Consider the following 18,314-nt stretch of genomic DNA (forward strand, 5'->3'; position numbering starts at 1 on the left):
AATCGTTTAAAAATCCCAAATTAAGTAATTCGATAGGTCTAAGTAAATATATATGGGAACTGAAATCTCAAAAAATAGAATACACCCTCAATTGGTATATCATTAGTAGAGCGAATTCATATAGAACAGGTAATAAAATAAGCCTGTTGTGCACTACTGAGTTTATGAAAATACTCCAGTCAAAAGAAGTATTACTGAACAGTACAGATGAGAGGAGAAGAAAATGCCGACACAAGAATAGCTTTACGTATAATAAAATGAAAAATATATGAAAAGATAACTGCTCCCGCCCCCCCCCCCAGTATGTAATCTATTAAACAATTAATGAGGAAGATAGTTAAATGTAGTTTTTAATAGAATTGTATAATAGTATTAGATACAGATATACCTAAAACCAAGAAAAAAAAGAACGTAAAGAATATTACCTTAAAAAGGATTAGATAGGCCACTTATTAAATAAAATCTCAAGAAAAAAAATCCAATTCTACCTATAGATAAGAGTATCTTATTATTATCTCCCCCTGTATTCAACCTCTCCAATGATATTAGTCTTGAAGAATTTTTTTTAGAGTAGTTTATTTTTTTTCCCATAATACTTAGCACAGGACAGAAGGTGCAGCCATTTGTACAGGTTAAAGAAGGAGTAAATATGCAGATAAGTATTTTTCCTTTGTTAATTGTGGTAAATAGTTTCATTTACTAGTTTTATTCAATAAATTTATAACATATATAGAGGTTTTTTACTGTTTAGATATTATTAACTTATGTTTGTCATAATTATAGTAATATATACTAGTATTGATAGGGGTAAATTTCACAATGAATTATTAATTCCCGTAAAGTTTATAAAGATAGGCGGTTTAATTTGGCGTATTTATAAAATAGTCGATGAGGGTTTTCTTTATGCTTAGCACTTTATATATATATATATATATATATATATATATATATATATATATATATATATATATATATATATATATATATATCGCTATCGTATTTTTAGGTGTTTAATTTAATGCATGGAACTCTGTGTAAATTACTTTTTTTTTAAAGTTAAACATACATCTTTTACCTTGCATTTCAACACCAGCGTACATGCATGCACACACACACACACATTTGTTTGTTTTTATGTTCAGTTATAATAAAACAATTTTACATTAATCTGATGGGAACTCTATACTTTTGTAGGGTACAAATTTATTATACTTAAACAAGAATATTGATAGTGACTCTGAAGTTTCAGAGCATGATGCATTGAAGTTAATCTTGTCTTCATATAGTCTCTGTCCAGTTAAAATCTTCCTAGGGTGTGTGGGTTTGAGTAGGGTTGTAATTATGTTTTAGGAGGAGTTATTATGGAGATGTGTCTTGGAGAAATTTTCATTGATTAAATTTGGTGTTATGTTACATGTACACAGAACTTTGTAATCAGATGTGTCCATTTTGATAGGACATGTCAGTAGTTTTAATTATTTTTGGTTTTATTGGATTTAATATTTTGCTTTAATATAAATGTCAAAAGTATAAAGTCCAGTATTTAAAATATTAGTAATTAGGTGCATCAACTTTTTTGTAATGGAATTTTTTAGGGGTGCACAAAATAATGTAAGCAGGTTGTATGTTATAGCTGGTCAGTTTCTTGCTGTTATTTAAGGTAGTTCCTGCTTTTATTTGGAAGGTTGGGGTTATAGTCAGGTATGTCACGGTGTTGTTAATATAGAAATTTGTTTGTCTAGCAAGCACTTCCATCATCACTGTAATCATTTGCTGTCCATTTTCTATGTTGGCATGGGTTGGATGTTCAGAAATGGGTGCAGGTAGGTTTGAATGTTTCTCTCTAGGTGTTCATTGTTCTTATTTCTTTATTGCCCGCAAAGGGCTAAACATAGAGGGGACAAACAAAGACAGACAAAGGGACTAAGTCGATTACATCGACCCCAGTACGCAACTGGTACTTAATTTATCGACCCCGAAAGGATGAAAGGCAAAGTCGACCTCGGCGGAATTTGAACTCAGAACGTAACGGCAGACGAAATACCGCTAAGCATTTCGCCCGGCATGCTAACGTTTCTGCCAGCTCGCCGCCTTATGTTCATTGTTCTATAAGCAATTTGATTAGTATATAGAAATTTTAACACTTGTTTTATGGAAGCAGAGTTTGTTTGCTTATAAATATTTCTTCAATTTTATTTCAAACATGGGTATTTTACATATACCTAAAAATGTGATGCTAATAAATGTATGTGCCATGAGTGAAGTCTCAAAATGCATTAGATATAGTGCTATAAAGGTAAAATATTTTCAGCCAATCCTACCAATTAGTTTCACACGTGGATTAGGTAATTAGGTGATAACATCCAGTAGCAGAGAGCCATCACCATACTTTCCATACCAGCGATTTTGACAACTGCAGAGTTAGGCTGTCACCAAATAACCTAATTCATGTGTGAAAGCGATTAGTAATACTGACCAAAATGGATCTATAGTACTGTATATTATAACAGTTGAGATATATATATATAAGGCAAGCTGGCAGAATCATTAGCACACTGGGAAAAATGCTTAGAGGTATTTCATCCATCCTTACATTCTGAGTTCAAATTCTGCCAAGGATGACTTTACCTTAAAACAAGTAACAGTTGAGCATTGGGGGTCGATGTAATTGGCTATTTACTCCTGGGTAAGAGTATAAAAACTAAATCCCTCAGTCAAGCTACAATGAGCCAGTGTGGCAGAGTAGGCTCATCACACCAGTATGATTTCAAGCTCAAATTCATGACCACTGCATCAGACCATGTTTGGTGGAGAGAACATGCTGAGGCCTTCAACCTGCAGTGCACTGAACATAGGAAATTATATATATGTATACACACATACACATGACTGTGCATGTCTGTAAATACAAATATATAAAAATTACAAAGAGTGTAGCTATCATGTTATATACATAGTAATATTTATGTTTACATGCATATGTCTGTAAAACCTACCTTGACCATTTTATTCAAATATATGCACATATAATTGTCTGTGTATGTGTGTACATATATATATGTGTGTGTGTGTGTGTCTCTGTGTGTGTGTGTGTGTGTGTGTATCTTTGATGTCAAAATATTTTTGGCGTATCACATAAGATCTTTTGTTACCAATTTGATTTATTCATGCCTACCGCAAGTAGACATGAATAAATTAAATTGGATGAGTAAATAATCAAAGACTATCTCTTGCATTATATTGATCAACTTATTTCATGACAGTTCTGGTCAATCTGAACTGAGCAGACCTGTCAAATTTTAACACTAAACTATGGCTTCATGGTTATCATTTTTCCGAACTAAGTATTATGGAAGAAGTCTTCTGGAGATTGTTTTTATAGACCTATATTTTCAATTGACTCATTATCAAGGAAGGAAAAGAAAATTTTGAAAGGGATGAGGAAGATGTATGAAGTACGAGAGTCATACTGTCAAACTCTATTACCTAAGAGGGAACTTGAATCAGTCAAAATTCTAATTGAATAATACTTAACACTGATGTCAACAACTTTAAAAAATTTCCTTCTGAAAGTGAAAACTAACAAATAATTTCAATAAACTTTCAATAAGCTGGAGGTGATGGTTAAGAAAATGAAAATCTAAAAAAGGTATGCAAAGCAATATGTATTCTAGTTTCTTCAAGTACCAAAGCAACACCCAAATGAAACTACATTATAATCTTCATTAAGCGTCTGCCCTCCTGGTATAGTGAATACACTGTCTCCCATTTTAAGATTTCTAAACTGTTTTACAATGTTTTCAGCCCTAACAATTTACCTGAAGTAAAAGAAAGGTACTTAAACTTATGATCATATATAGAAAATTATATTTCTCATGCAAATGCAATGAAAACATTTTATCCAATTGATTTAATTTAAAAAGCAATCCTTCCATACTGTTGGGAAATAAAGTTATCACCTAGAGTACAACTTATTGATGATGGCAGCAGCAGTTCTGATAATGATGGTAGCAGTGATGATAATGATAAAGAATCACATTTATTGCACAGTAGTGCTCTGGTTATGAATATAAGTGTGGTTTAAAAGTGTTGCACACTTGCACCAGAATATATTACATCAACTATCGAAAATATTTATAACCATCCATTTTATTAAATTTCAACTTGAAGAATTTAATACATTTTTTCATATTTGGTTGATACTCAGTTTGGGTCCACTTAAATGTCTTTTGTGCATGTTTCCTTTCTGTAGTACATCTGTATTTTTTTTTTCCAGTAGCTATAAAATAGCCATGAGATATCTCAAGTAGCTAAATTTAGTTGAAAAATGCTATGCCGGATCAAGTCTACAAAGTCTATGTAAATGAAGCCAACATAAGAAGAACCAAACCAGTCAAAAGAGGATTTATACTCTAGACAAGGCAGTTCTAACTCTTCTAAACAAAATAAAAATTAAAAAAAAAAACGAGAGAAAAACAAAGTACCACAATAGATATATGCCAAAATATCACATTTGGATATATTACTCTAATTATGGGATGCTGTTTTAAATAACACATTGAAGATTAATTCAACCAAGCTAAAAGACTTATAGTAATCCTTATGCATCCAAATGAAATTTTAGCTGTCCACCATTTTTCACCAGTTTATTGAACCAATGAGACAATATCATTTAGCCAAGTAGAACCAAAGCATGCACACATGCATGCACACACACACAACCTCTTTCTTCCACTTCAGCAGTATTCAGCAAGAGTAGGAATTGTCAGAATCAATTTTTGTCAACACTTGTTTCAGCTAATTTTAATACAGTTCAGTTGAATGAAACATGAATTTTCTATATTATAATTCTACCAGGTTACACACCAAATATGTTGATTTCCATTTTATATTAACCATGGCAACATTTTCTGCTCACATTACACATGCGACCCCAAAGAACTTTATTTCAAGAATATATGCATAACACTACTTCTATAACATGTTCAACTCAAACTTTGTTTCATATCAAAGTTGTAATTGAGGATTTACTTTCCTGTATATGAATTAGTCTCATTCAAACTTCTACATTATGAGCATTTGAAAATAGACATGTATTGTTAAATCATTAAAGGAAAAAAGTATAATCATATCTAGTAAAAATCCATTAAAAATGTAAGTGGAATGATTTGATAAAGCAAATATAAAGTTTAAAGAATAGTCAGCATCTTGGAGTAGAGAAGCATTCAATGTTAAAATCCATTATCTAAATTTTATTCTGAATCTTAGCCGTTTTATTTCACTCACATTGCAAGACTTGGGGAAAGTACAAAGTTTACATCGTTTATCTAGGTAAGGTTTTGCATGCAAGATAAAAACAAATACTGATTTTCAAGTACTGGAAGTTTGCAGACCGAAATGCATAATGACACTACCAAAGAACTCACTAAATGTTTCAGAATAATAATGAAGTTTTCAGATGTTGATATAGGTCCAAATAGTTTCAGGAAATGGATAAGTTAAGTGAATAAATGGTATTTATATTATTTATCTAGAGGGATGCAGATGGGGTTTGAGCTTGGAACACTGCACTGTGTTGTGTCTTCTGCTCAGCTACCCAATCATTATAATTTCTAACATCAGCAAAAGGCCACAATAGTCATTATATAAACCCTGAAAGGTTGAAAGGCAAGATCAACTTCATCAGGATTTGTAGTCAGAACTTAAAGGGACATAACTAAATACCACAAGACATTTTCACCTCCTTTCTATTACAAGTTATGCCATCCACCTCACCCTGCCTCAAACTACATCTATAAGAAGGATAAAAAGAAACGAGAATTTAAGTTAGTGAAAGAAAGATCCTAGAATCTTTCAAGATAGTAATATGAATTTCAGAGAAAAAAAAATTAACTCCATTGAACCAAGAGCCTGTGACTTACAGAAACCAAGCATTGTTTTTAAGTGAGAAAGCAAAAAAGTATAAATTATGGCTGCATGAAGAATACTGAGGACCATATTTTAGTTGCTGGATAAATTTTCACCCAAGATTTTAAAATTTAAGTTAGCGGTGGGGGAGCAGGATAGATTTTGTACTTCCCCCTCCCTCATTTCCTGACTGTTGATGCTAATGCAGTTGAGGTTCAGCTTGAACATTTATAGGCTAATGAACATTTGTAGGTTAATGTCTATAGGAAAAATGTGAATGCATGAGTAGGAATTACAAAGGTTTATAGCTACATGAAGGAAAAGGATTGGGCAATGTGTTTGGTGGGGAAAGATGGTTATGAGACTCAGGGAGAGATAATTATGTTATGTTGGGTCAGTTTGCAAGGAAAAGGTAGGCTGCTAGCTACTCTGGAGAAGCAGAAGCTATTGTGGTAATGGAAACAGAACAAAAAGAGCTAGAAGTTATATCTTTGCTGATGGTATTTTTGGGGTGTAGTCTAAGATGTGTGTGGAGGTGCATGCGTGTGTTTCTAGCAGCACAGTTCCAGATATATTAGCAGTACTCCAATGAGAGTTGCAGATTGCATTTGAATTTTATAGAACAACTAATGAGATTAACTACTTTGTTGGCATGAAAATCTGCCTCGTCTTTGTGATGCAGTTGTGTCAATGTTTATTATGAGTATCAAAATGGGTCATGTCAATTTTTTCCCCTTCAACTGCATAAAAACACAATCACAACACATAAATCAATATTGTACCCCCACTTCACTAAATATGAACAATATATAAATAGAAGCCACAAGGCTGCTACAAACACTGCCTCATATTACTGAGAAGCTGTCTTGGCAAAAGCATATTCTCATCTGAGCAAAGTTTGCATTACAAAGACCACAAAAAACACTCAGTTCCTAACAAGTAATAAACCTCCATAAAACTCATATAAAACCTCTTAAGCTGTACTGCTCTCATATTTGGGATGGTATTACTGCTACACATATAGATATCTTAGACTGTGTACAAAGAAAAACCACCTAAGTGATTGACATGAAGTTACTCCTGGGCATTCCAATTTCTGGCCTACAGACACGCTTTCTCTTTCATGTACCGTTTTCCTATCAAAGGAAGGAATAAATCAAGGTGACAAAAGAAGAATTTGTTTACGACTATTTAAAGTGGGAGCAATTGAGTTAGTAGTTGGCAGAATAAGTTGCTTTTAAGGAATAACACACACTACAATGTGTTACCAGATTGGGATAGATTACTGTAGAGAAGTAAGGTTAAAAGGTTTAGTTTTTTGGGTGTGTGCTAGAAGTGAAAGAGAAACAAAAGATGGAATTTGAAATATTAAAACAGGAAAACAATTAATGAAAAGAATGGATACCCTTAAGGAAAGAGGAGAAAGGGACAAAAAGAGAGAAAAAAAATCAACAGAAGATTCAGTAGAAGAGGAGAAAGGAGAAACAAGGTAAGGCAAGAAAAGAGAGGAGAAAGAGGACAGATGAGAAAGTGAAAGTAAAAAAATATGGGATGAAGCAAAGGAGAGCAATGAGATAAAGGAAAAAGACAAGAAAAAAAAGCCAGAGAAAGAAAACAGAGAGAGACAGAGCAGAATGAAAAAAAGAGAAGAGAAAGAGACAGAAGGAGAGAAAACAAAAGAGAACAAGAAATAAAAACAGAAGAAAGAAAAGATAAGTAGCAAAAAGAAATAAAAATGATGAGAAAACAAAAGGATATAGAAGACAAAAAAACAATACAATAAAAACTGTTTTGTGTGTCCTTCTTCATTACGTTGATTTTTCATTTATTTTTTCCAGAGCTAAGAAGCAGTGGAAAAAAAAACAATATAAGACAGAGACAAAAAGTAACTATAAAAAAGAAGAAAACATAGCAGGAGAAGAAAGAGAGAGAAAAAGAAGAAAAAAAATAGTAGTAGAAGAATTTCATACCAACATAGTAACTTTATTTCTAATAAAGTAGATGAGGTTTGCAATAATTGGCTGAAACCAATTAAGTATATTCATTTGTTTTTATAACACTGTATAAAATTATTGAATGAAAGAACTTGCTGAAGAGAAAAGCTTAGAGTAGAATGAATGTGACCATATTTAGAACTAGGTATAAAAATAAAGAGTGGATAGAAAGCTATCAAGTCATATGATGGAGTGAGGAAGATTTCTGGAACAAATGACCCTAGTTAAATTGATAAAAAGGTGATACATATTTACACAGCATCATTGCAAAAGTCAACATATGCGAGTCATCAATCAGGCTATGAACTGTTTAAGACTTTTGAACAAATGTTTAGAAATATATTCTAAATTTGAAAAGAAAATGGAACATATATGTTACAACTATTTACCCTGAAGCCTGCTCTAACTGAGTAGATCTATGATCACAAGCATTCAAGCTGTAACCCCACTTTTTCTTTTTTTCTTTTTTCAGACATACTGTATCTAGGACTTCTCTATTCAATGCTTTTTTTCTTTTTCAAGGTAATACAATGTGATTTGAGGAAGACTTGACTGCTATTTCTAACAGACTAAGCAACAAAAAAAAATTGTAATTTTAAGTCTGAAAGATTGCAATGTAAAAACCACACATTTTTTTTCGTTTTTTGTTGTAGTTCTTTTAGAGGAATATTGTTTTCGGAGGAGTATATATTTAGCAAGCAAATTCAGAAACTGAGAGGAATAAATTCAAGAAATCTATATTGTATTGTCATACAATATGAATAATATTTTGTGAAGCTAAATCCTTGATGTTAGTCTGGTTGCATTAAGGATATAATAACTTCCAAAGTTGACATATTGCATTTCATTACAGACATTATTAGGCTACAAGTTTCATTTGTATGTGTGTGTGTCATTAAAAAAAAATTCTATTGCTATATGAGAACTTAAAGCATATTTATTTGTTTAATATGGTTAATAAAAATAATAAATTGAGCACCTAAATAAATTTATACATGTTAGGCAATAACTAGTATGTCAAAATGCCACATGTATAGATAAAAATCAGGAAATATCAAAACGCTAACCATAGATAAAAATCATTTGACTGATTTTTTTTCCCCCCAGTAATACTTACTAATTTGGTTTTTATTAATATCATGTTCATTATAGTTTTTCTAAACATCCTTAAAACATTTTAAATACATTTGTGATCATGTATGGATAGACAGTCGACAAAAGAGACAAACAGGAGGTGTGTGTGTGTGTGTGTGTAATGATAGACAGCGATAAAGAGAATAATGGATACAGAGAGAAAAGAAAGACACCAAGACAAAGGTTTGTAATTTGCTGTAAATGTGTGATAAACGAGCATTGCTAATTTACTTGTGATTCCACAGGCATTTGATCTTAAGAATTGATAAATATAAGTGAATATTTATAAAAGCACAAAGAACTAAAGTTAGGTGGCAAATAATATGAGATTTGCAAAGATAATCAAAGATACAGTTTATTGGCTAAAATGGAATTGAATACAAGATAAAATTAAATATATTTTGGATTATCAATATAAACAACTAAAATTATAACTCTCCCAATGACACACCCTGCAATTTGCAACAGCTGAGACAGAAAATACTTCAGACTTAACTAATAAATCCTACACAAAGTCAATTTACCTACACTAGATTATTGCTCAAATATCTAAAATGGAGAATGCACACATCCATCGCAGACTTTATCTCAGCAAAAATGTAATTCATGTGATAGGTAAGCCTTCAACTACCAATGTTACACAACTACTGGCCAACTGTCAAATTATATCCTGTTTCTTCCATTCTATTACAATGGTTTCTGCACATCTTAACAGGTTGTCAGTATCCACACACACTCTCTGTCTCTCTCTCACTCACACACACATTTAAACCCTTTCAATATCCTCAACTCCTCCTCCCCTTATACCTGCTGCATCTTAGCTCATCCTAGATCCATGCTAACGTTTTTACTCAATCCTTACCAAAATCCTCATTTCAGAATTCTTACCCCATTAGGTTTTCCTTCCAACTATACACCTTCATCAAATCTAACCTGAATATTATACAGTAACTTCATTCACTCTCTCCGCCCTTTAATATAGGAGGGTAAAAAGATACAGATAATAATCATTTTCCACAAAAGTATAACGACAAAGTAAAATTTCTCTTTTGCATGAGAGTCTTAACATTTCACGTTCAACTTTATAGTCTTTTTCTATATGTGATGAGCCATTTCGAATGAATAGATTCCTAAAGTGTTTTCTTTAGAAGATGAACAATACTAATTACTTATTTCATTCGTTATCTCAATATACAAAGCAAAATATTTCAATTTATTGGAAAATGTATCATCAGATTTAAATGTACTGGTAGACGATTATATTTATTTCATTTTTTTATTCTTTAAGATAATCTTTACAATACAGGTATGGCCAGACCTAGTCTTTCGTTGAAACATATATATATATAATCAAAGGTTTAGTTTGATGATAATATCCGAAGTTTTTCCCAGCCTTGCTGCCAGTTCAGGAAAAATTAAAAGATTATCATGTGGCAATTACGTTAAACAAACCTGTCATCCCTTATCATATATCACCCATCAAAGAATATATATATATTTAGTAAATCTTTTCAAGACCGTTCTTCATGCGTATGTTACCTCCCTTGAAGGGTATCCCGACTCGACTCCTCTAAATATGGCAACATTATATTTATAGTTACTTCAAACGGTCAGAAATATTCTTTGACAATCTCAAGTAAATTTTTCTTCGTCACATGTTACTTACAAACGTTATCTCTTCAAGGGAAATAAGTAATTGGAAAGTATACCTATCAAACAGTATAGTCACAAGCTCTGAGGAAGACGCTTCTAATGCTCCCACCAACCAAATGACTACATTTCTTCCAATTTTTTCCTTTTCATTTTAAAAAGAAAAGACCAACAAAAGGAAAAGTCAAATTTTAAATGAATTACTCTCTTAGACCAAGAATTTAACGTTATCTGCAATTATCGCATGATGTCATATCTGAATATCTGATTAGTCGGCGTTAATTACGCCTGATAATGTTGATGAAAATGATAATTTCGAAGGCAGCAGTAAAAAAAGCGCAACTCGAATTTTTTTTTTTTTTATTTATCCGGTTTTTCTCTTACCAGCCTTATGTCTACAGGAATTAAAATATAAATTCCGTTTAACAATAATATGTACCGAGGTGAAAGTACCCCTTTTTCTCAATGTATCTAATTCAGCGGATTATAATAAAACATTCATTATGTAAAGTTCATCGATTTATTATATTATTTCTTAGAATTCGTTATAATATTTCAAACTAAAAATATCTTAAATTAATTTTTTTTCATTCATTCTCAGAAAGCATAAATGTTTACTAAGTAAGCCGTAATGCTCAAGCCTGTGAAGGATCATTAACATGCTGATTATAAAACGGGTAGTAACAGGAATCGTCTGCGTAACAAGCATCTTTTCTATTGAAGATATTCAGTATTTTTATTATATTAGATTATATTATTTTGATTAGATTAGATTATAGACATCGACTTTAAAAAATCCTTCGATATTTTCAATGACAAATGTCATTAATTGCTTCTCACATTTCATCTGGTTTTTAAATAAAGCTGGTGCAGACGACTATTTAGAGAATTGTATTGATTTCATGCTTCACAATTCTAAAGATCGTCTCTAACAGTATTTTCATTTCTCTCCAAGCTGAGATAATGCTGAACATTTTATTATTTTAACGGTTGTTGTATTATATAATTTAGGAAACATGATCTATATCCTTTTTTCGAGTTATGTTTTTCTGAAAGTAGAAAGCAAAAATGGACTGTCTACAGGTGTAATCTACTCACAACTCTTGGAATATATATCTAGATTCTGTTTATTAGTAACATTTTTTATACACTTATAAATTCACCGTAGTACTATACGAAGAAGCTTTAATAATTTCCCATTTAGATATTTCAGAACTGTGAAAGCGAAGACATTCAGGTAAAAATCGTACATATGGCAGTGTATACTTTAAAAAATATGAAATTAACACATTCGATGAAAACAAAATTAGCAATGTAGTTGATATTTTCTTTTTTTTTTTAAATTAAATTTCAACAAAATCTATCTAAATATCGTTATGAAATAAAAAGAGAACACCTGGAGGACAGCGGGTTATCAGCAGTCCGAGTTCTCATTAACAAAATGTTACACGAAAATATTCAAGGATAAGATGTGTCAGTAACATTACAGGGATGATTTCATAATTTCATTTATTTTATATATCAATTCTATCATGTAAAATGATGGCGGTAACAATCATTGAACGTCAATTAAAATTCCTACATGTTGCAGAGAGGGGAAATGGTTTGGAATTTAATTTAAAATATCTTAAATCACTCACTCACGGAAATATTACAGTATCCGTATCGGAATACGATTTATAAAATATATACAACTAAGAAAAAAGAATAAGTAACACACACACAAAGAAGAAATAAAGAAAACAAATGAAAAGTAGAGAAGGAAAGAACGGTCCAACTGCTGAATAAATACATATTTATCAGCTGCTTGTCACAGGTGGAAGGTAGTCTACGCGCACCTTCTGTATGCCTCAGCCAGCGTACAGCAGGGATATTTTCGTAATAGCGAAAGAAAGCGAAAAAACACGCTAATGTTGACCTTTTAGAGACAACGAAGACGGTTATCGAAAGGAAAGCAATTAGTATCTATTAGCTGAGTTAAGTTAATTGTTGAGCATTTTTTTAAAAAAATTAACATTAATTGTTTAGTAGTGACAATTAAAAATACATGTATATCTCTCAGGTAGCAAGAAAGTGAAAAAGGTATAAAAAAAAAAAAAACTTACAGCTTTTTTGAAGGGAATTCTTGTTTACTATTTTGTGCGTTTACACAACCAGATAAAATGCAAAATCCAATAAACTGACAGTATATTAATGCTGTCAAGAAACAAATTATATGGTTTGCGCACCGAATAGATGTTGCGGACGCCATTATACTAATGAAGCAAAGATAAGTGTGCGGCTCCACAAAACTGATGTTGCTACTACAACTGCTGCCAGCCTCGCTCCAGTTCGATTTAACTACAGCGAATCTTATACTGTAAAGTTCATCAAGAGAAGCAATTCAGTACTGCTTCTAATATTGCACAACAACACCTCGAGCTAATAATATTACTACTGCTGACAGTAATGTGATTCCAGCAACGGCTTATCACCGATTCTATAGATATCACAATGCATTCGCAACTGTATTATTATTCAGAAGACATTAAGTAATTTATACATGCATCAGATACGTTCATTCATGATATGATGTTGAATCTCCAGATTCTTACAGGTCACCTCAACCAAATGTTTATCCTTATGTACATATATATTTATGATTGTTCTTAGAAAAACAGTTACTTTTTGTTAGCACCATTATATATATATATGTATATATATATATATATATATATATATATATATATATATATATATATATATATATATATATATATATATACACACACACACACACACACACACACACCCGCACGCACACACATATACATACATACGTTTTATATATATATATATATATATATATATATATATATATATGTATATATATATATATCGTCTGTAGAAAACATAAATCCGGAGAAGCACAGTTAGAAATAAGGTACAATGAAAAACGCTTGTCGATCATTTCTCAGGAAAAAAAAAAGCCCCTTTTGATCAGATTACTGGTTTTAAGTAAAATTAATATTTGTTTATTTTACATTTATTTATGAAATAAATTATGAATTCATACTCAAAATTATTCATAAACATGTTCAAGGAATATTTGTCTTTTAAATAGAAGATAAAAACATACAAAAATCATTCTCAGCCTTATTTTTCTTTGAAGTACATTTCTCCTTTTGCGTATTACATATTTTACGTACATTTATTGATTGTTTGGAATTTTAATCAGTTTGGAACGGATTCTAAGCTCAATTTTTTTTTATGGACGTTAGATAACGTTTCATTTTCTGATAAATGTCAATAATACTTTGAGGTGTCGTTCTTGTATAGTGAACTATTTATTGGGAACAGCTAGCAAACTAAGATGTAACGTTGGGATTGTGTTTTGACAAAACAAGCTACATTACAATTAGTTACAATGTTCTTTATTTCTTATTAAGTCACCACTATATTGTCGACTCCAAAAAAGAGAATACGATTTCACCTATAAGTACTATAGTGACCATGCTGGGGCACCACCTTGGAGGGTTTAGTCAAACAAATCGACGCTAGTACTTTTTCTATCGGTCTCTTTAGCCGAGCCGCTAAGTTTCGAACACCGGTTGTTGTCAAGCGGTGGGGGGAGGGCAAAGACACATATCTACCCTTATATATATATATAGAGAGAGAGAGATACGACGGGCTTCTTTCATGTTTCCGTCTATCAAATCCAGGTGGATTTGATAAACGGTCGAGACTATAGAAGAAAACACTTGCCCAGGAAACCACGCAGTGAAACTGAACCCAGAACCATGTGATTGAGAAGCAAACTTCTTACCACACAACCATGCCTAATATATATATACATATACATAAATTCAAATACATATATACGTATGTATGTATGTATGTATGTATGTTTGTATGTATGTATAAGAACCCACAGTATAGTAGAAGCTATAGTCACTCATAATAAGAAGGAGTACTGGTGAAATGTCCCCTTGAAAACCTCAATAAAATGTAAGCATAATAGATATGACAGTGATTTGGGATAAAGAAGAGAAACTGTGTACAGATGTGGAAATCAGCTGCCCAGTGGATGTTAAAGCTAAAGATTAGCGAAAGAGAAAATACCTACGCTGAACTATTGAGAAATCTACAGTTACTCTACCCAGATTACAAGTTTGGGTTTATACATTGGGGCACTGGGATATGTAACAAACTGTCTAAGAAATTAGGCCGCTCAAAACCAGAAACGAGAAAGTTGATTCGAAGACTACAGATTCAACCCATCACTGGAACTGTAAAAATCTTTAAAACTTTCTAGAAGTTTAGTACATATGCGTGTGTCTAGACATGCAACTATATGCATGAGAATACATACATGAGACAAAAGATACAAATTTGCACACGCATTGACTCCCAACACTGCACACATGCACTAATAACCCTATTGATGTTGAAATTCCAGTGAAGGAACTTTGGATCTAGGTTACAGATCGACTCTTTCTCTATTGGCATGAAATCTTGAAATAAAACTGAATAATGACATTCATACTTAAGTACATACATACAGCGTAAATGAGTTGGGTCTCCAAAACTAATTGATAAAAATATAATGTTGTTTTGACCCAAATCAACTGTAATCGAGCAACCACAAATGACCAAAAGTATTCCAAGCATAACCATGTAACTTTCTGTTTTCTAAGTATATAATGTATTGCAGACTGCTTTTTAAGACGGTAAAGGTGTGATATGAAAGAGCTTTGGGTGTTATTTCTAGCTGGATGAATGACCATATAGATGGTCATTCGTTTACGTAATGCCTCAAAGAATATCAGAGAAATCCTAAATATCTTCTGTTCCAAATAAGTGTCTTCTCGTTGCTTTCAGTATATTGAAAAAGGAAAATCGAAAGTTTAACTTATTAACCCATGTGATACGCCACTCTTATACGTCTTCAATAAAATTTACTTTCAGAAAATTTGCTTCGCTTTGGTTATCATAAATCGCTATAACTCATGAGCCTGACTCGAAACTCACAGCGTCTTCATCCAAATGCTGTTGTGCTTCTGCGAAAATAGGAAGTCTTTTTACGGGCGTAGCTTTTTTTCTTAAGCTGACAGGCTTTATAATTCTCTTCCATCTCATTGTTTTTCCCCTTCTTATGATCTGAACTCATTCAAGTCTTGAATTCAATCCTTTCATCTTAATTACTCCTTCTTCATCGTGCCTTACACTAAGTGGCTTCTCGTCACGCCTTGTTTTGAGACTTTCTAAAAAAAAAACTTTTTTTAAGCAGATTTGAGTGACTTTCCTAGTGACAAAACGAAACAACCATAGCTACATATAGTTACATCCCAAGATTCGGACTACCACCACACCTTTCTGATCCCTTAAGAATAAAGTGTCAATAGAATGTCTGGCCACACAGTTTCATATCTTTCTTATTGCTCGTTGTCTAAACAACCCTTTTTTTCTCGGCTATTATTTCTTATAACAGTTTCTTAAATGTACATGATAGAGAAGAGAAATGCAAAGTGGTATTAATAAAATAATTTTCATTGAGAATCAAAATTGAGATTAAGATTTCATTTGCCATGAATATACAGCAGACATTGATAATTTACATAGGCTTTAAAACTGGTCAGGTATATTTCTACTTTAAAGTAGAAATCATCATTTTTAATAATCTTAACGCTATAGGTTTTTTTTTTAATAGTCGATTTGTAGTGAAACTACCTATCGCCATTAGATACAAAACTACTATCGCCATTACATACAATCTTCTCATTTAAATATAAACAAGCGCGAGCGTAGCGGAGAACCCATCTTCTTGTCATCACGTGACTGATTAATATTCGAAGCGGCAACTTCTTCGAACCGTTCCCGCCAGAACGCAAACTGACCAATCACAGCCCTTAATAAGGTCACGTGATAGTGTTTTTCTGCTACCGTCTTGGAGCCCCCTTAACGCTTTAAATAGAGCAACTCATACCCAGCAAATTTGTTTCGGTTCAGTTTCTCTTTGAGATCTGTTCCGTGTACCACACGACAGCAGCAGCGGCAGCCAGCGACACATCAACAGCTTCGTCCAACGATGACCACCAACTACGCCGCCACATCAGCAACATGAGTCTACGACTACTAACCAGCATCATCGTCATGACCAACACGATTCTACGATTACTACTAACCAGCATCAATCTCCACCAGCGTCTACACGACTTTCTATGTACACCAAACCAAACCACCGCGGCACATCTCTCTCTTCGATTCTGTTAGGTGACTTAGCTTCACCACGATAATAAACAGACAAGAGATTTCAGCCAGCGACGAACATCTGTATAACAAGAATCACGGCCCGGCATGGAAGCCACCACATCACAACTAGTGATCAGCTCTGCCACACACAGCCTCAACTCCTTTCACATACAGACTCATACTAATGTGTACCCTAAGAACTGGTATAAATGCTCACGGTTACTGACTCTCTTTCTATCTGCTGTAATATCTCACATACACATACATGTATCACTCACATACATACTTTTCTTTGTATGACGGCCTGTCTTTGATTATGTTCTTATATGTCGCATTCACACTCACACACAGACATACATCTTTAATGCCACAATAAATATCTCTGTTATTCATTTCATACGGTTGCCTTCTATCGTCTCTTCATTACTGGTATTTACGAATTCACATATGTTATCGTCGTATAACATATTTTGTATATCATCTTTGATATATTATTTTGTGTTCGACCGTGTGACGCGTTTAAATAAAAGGAGTCCTCTGTTTTTCCATTCGTCACCATTTCTCCTTTTTGAGTTCGCACGGTCGTTCTTACAGATTCATAGCCTTTTTATGCCCCTATACAAGAGCATACCAGCAATTAGAGGCATTTAATACTTGAGCCGAATTGATATATTAATTAGATGAAAAGCAGAGTTAGAAGTTCCAAACGGATGCAAAGTAAGGGAGTTGAAGGTAACAGGTAAGACAAGTTTAAAATAGATGTACACAATTGGTAAATTTGGAGGAACAGAAATTGTTAAGATAACAGTAGCGCGCGCACACACGCACGCACGCATGCGCGCACACACAAAGACAGATTGTAGACTGCAAATAAATCATGACTGGTCTTACACGTCGATAGCTTGAAGATGAGTGAATTCCCGAATGTAGGAACATTATTGTAGTGTAGTAGCAGTTTATATCTTTGCTAAAACTCAGTGGTTGTCGAGACTTGAAGTATTTTCTGTAATATAGTTTTAAATCTTTAGATTGTATACCTGACTTCCTACTTCTGTGTGTATGAGCATAGTTGTTGGGACGTTGTTCTGTAGTTGAGAGCGAGCTGTCGAGTGTAAGTCCGAAAGATGTAGAGACAGCTTTAAACACACGTCCATGCTCGATCGCTGGCCAGCGAGAAAGAGAATGAATTGAGCGGGAAACGCTTGCTTGTTTAATTCTACGCATGCGCAGGCGTTACTACAACCTAATACAAAACCATCAGCTTTATAGAGAAGGTGGAATGAAATCGTCTGACGGATATTCGATCTAACTCACTACTCCGAGTATCTTGCAGGGAGCCATCTTCGGACAAACTGAAGACCACTTCATCTACAGAAACATATACATGTACATATATGT

General features: G+C 33.0%; 1 protein-coding gene across 14 annotated transcripts in view; it reads right to left on the bottom strand.

Annotated features, from left to right (window-relative positions):
• The window catches only part of LOC106868291 (voltage-dependent calcium channel subunit alpha-2/delta-2), a 222,500-nt gene extending 209,487 nt beyond the window's left edge, over window positions 1-13,013 (bottom strand). For all 14 annotated transcript variants that reach the window (XR_016242737.1, XR_016242740.1, XR_016242739.1 and 11 more), the window contains exon 1: window positions 12,791-13,013. Coding sequence is in view for 8 of the 14 variants with exons in the window: in XM_052969103.2 (XP_052825063.1) it covers window positions 12,791-12,936 (146 nt within the window). In the remaining 6 variants the exon portion in view is untranslated. The remainder of the gene's footprint in view (window positions 1-12,790) is intronic.
• Window positions 13,014-18,314: the final 5,301 nt, after the last annotated feature.

The sequence above is a fragment of the Octopus bimaculoides genome, chromosome 1, assembly GCF_046866305.1.
Source record: "Octopus bimaculoides isolate indiv1 chromosome 1, ASM4686630v1, whole genome shotgun sequence".
Taxonomy (NCBI): domain Eukaryota; kingdom Metazoa; phylum Mollusca; class Cephalopoda; order Octopoda; family Octopodidae; genus Octopus; species Octopus bimaculoides.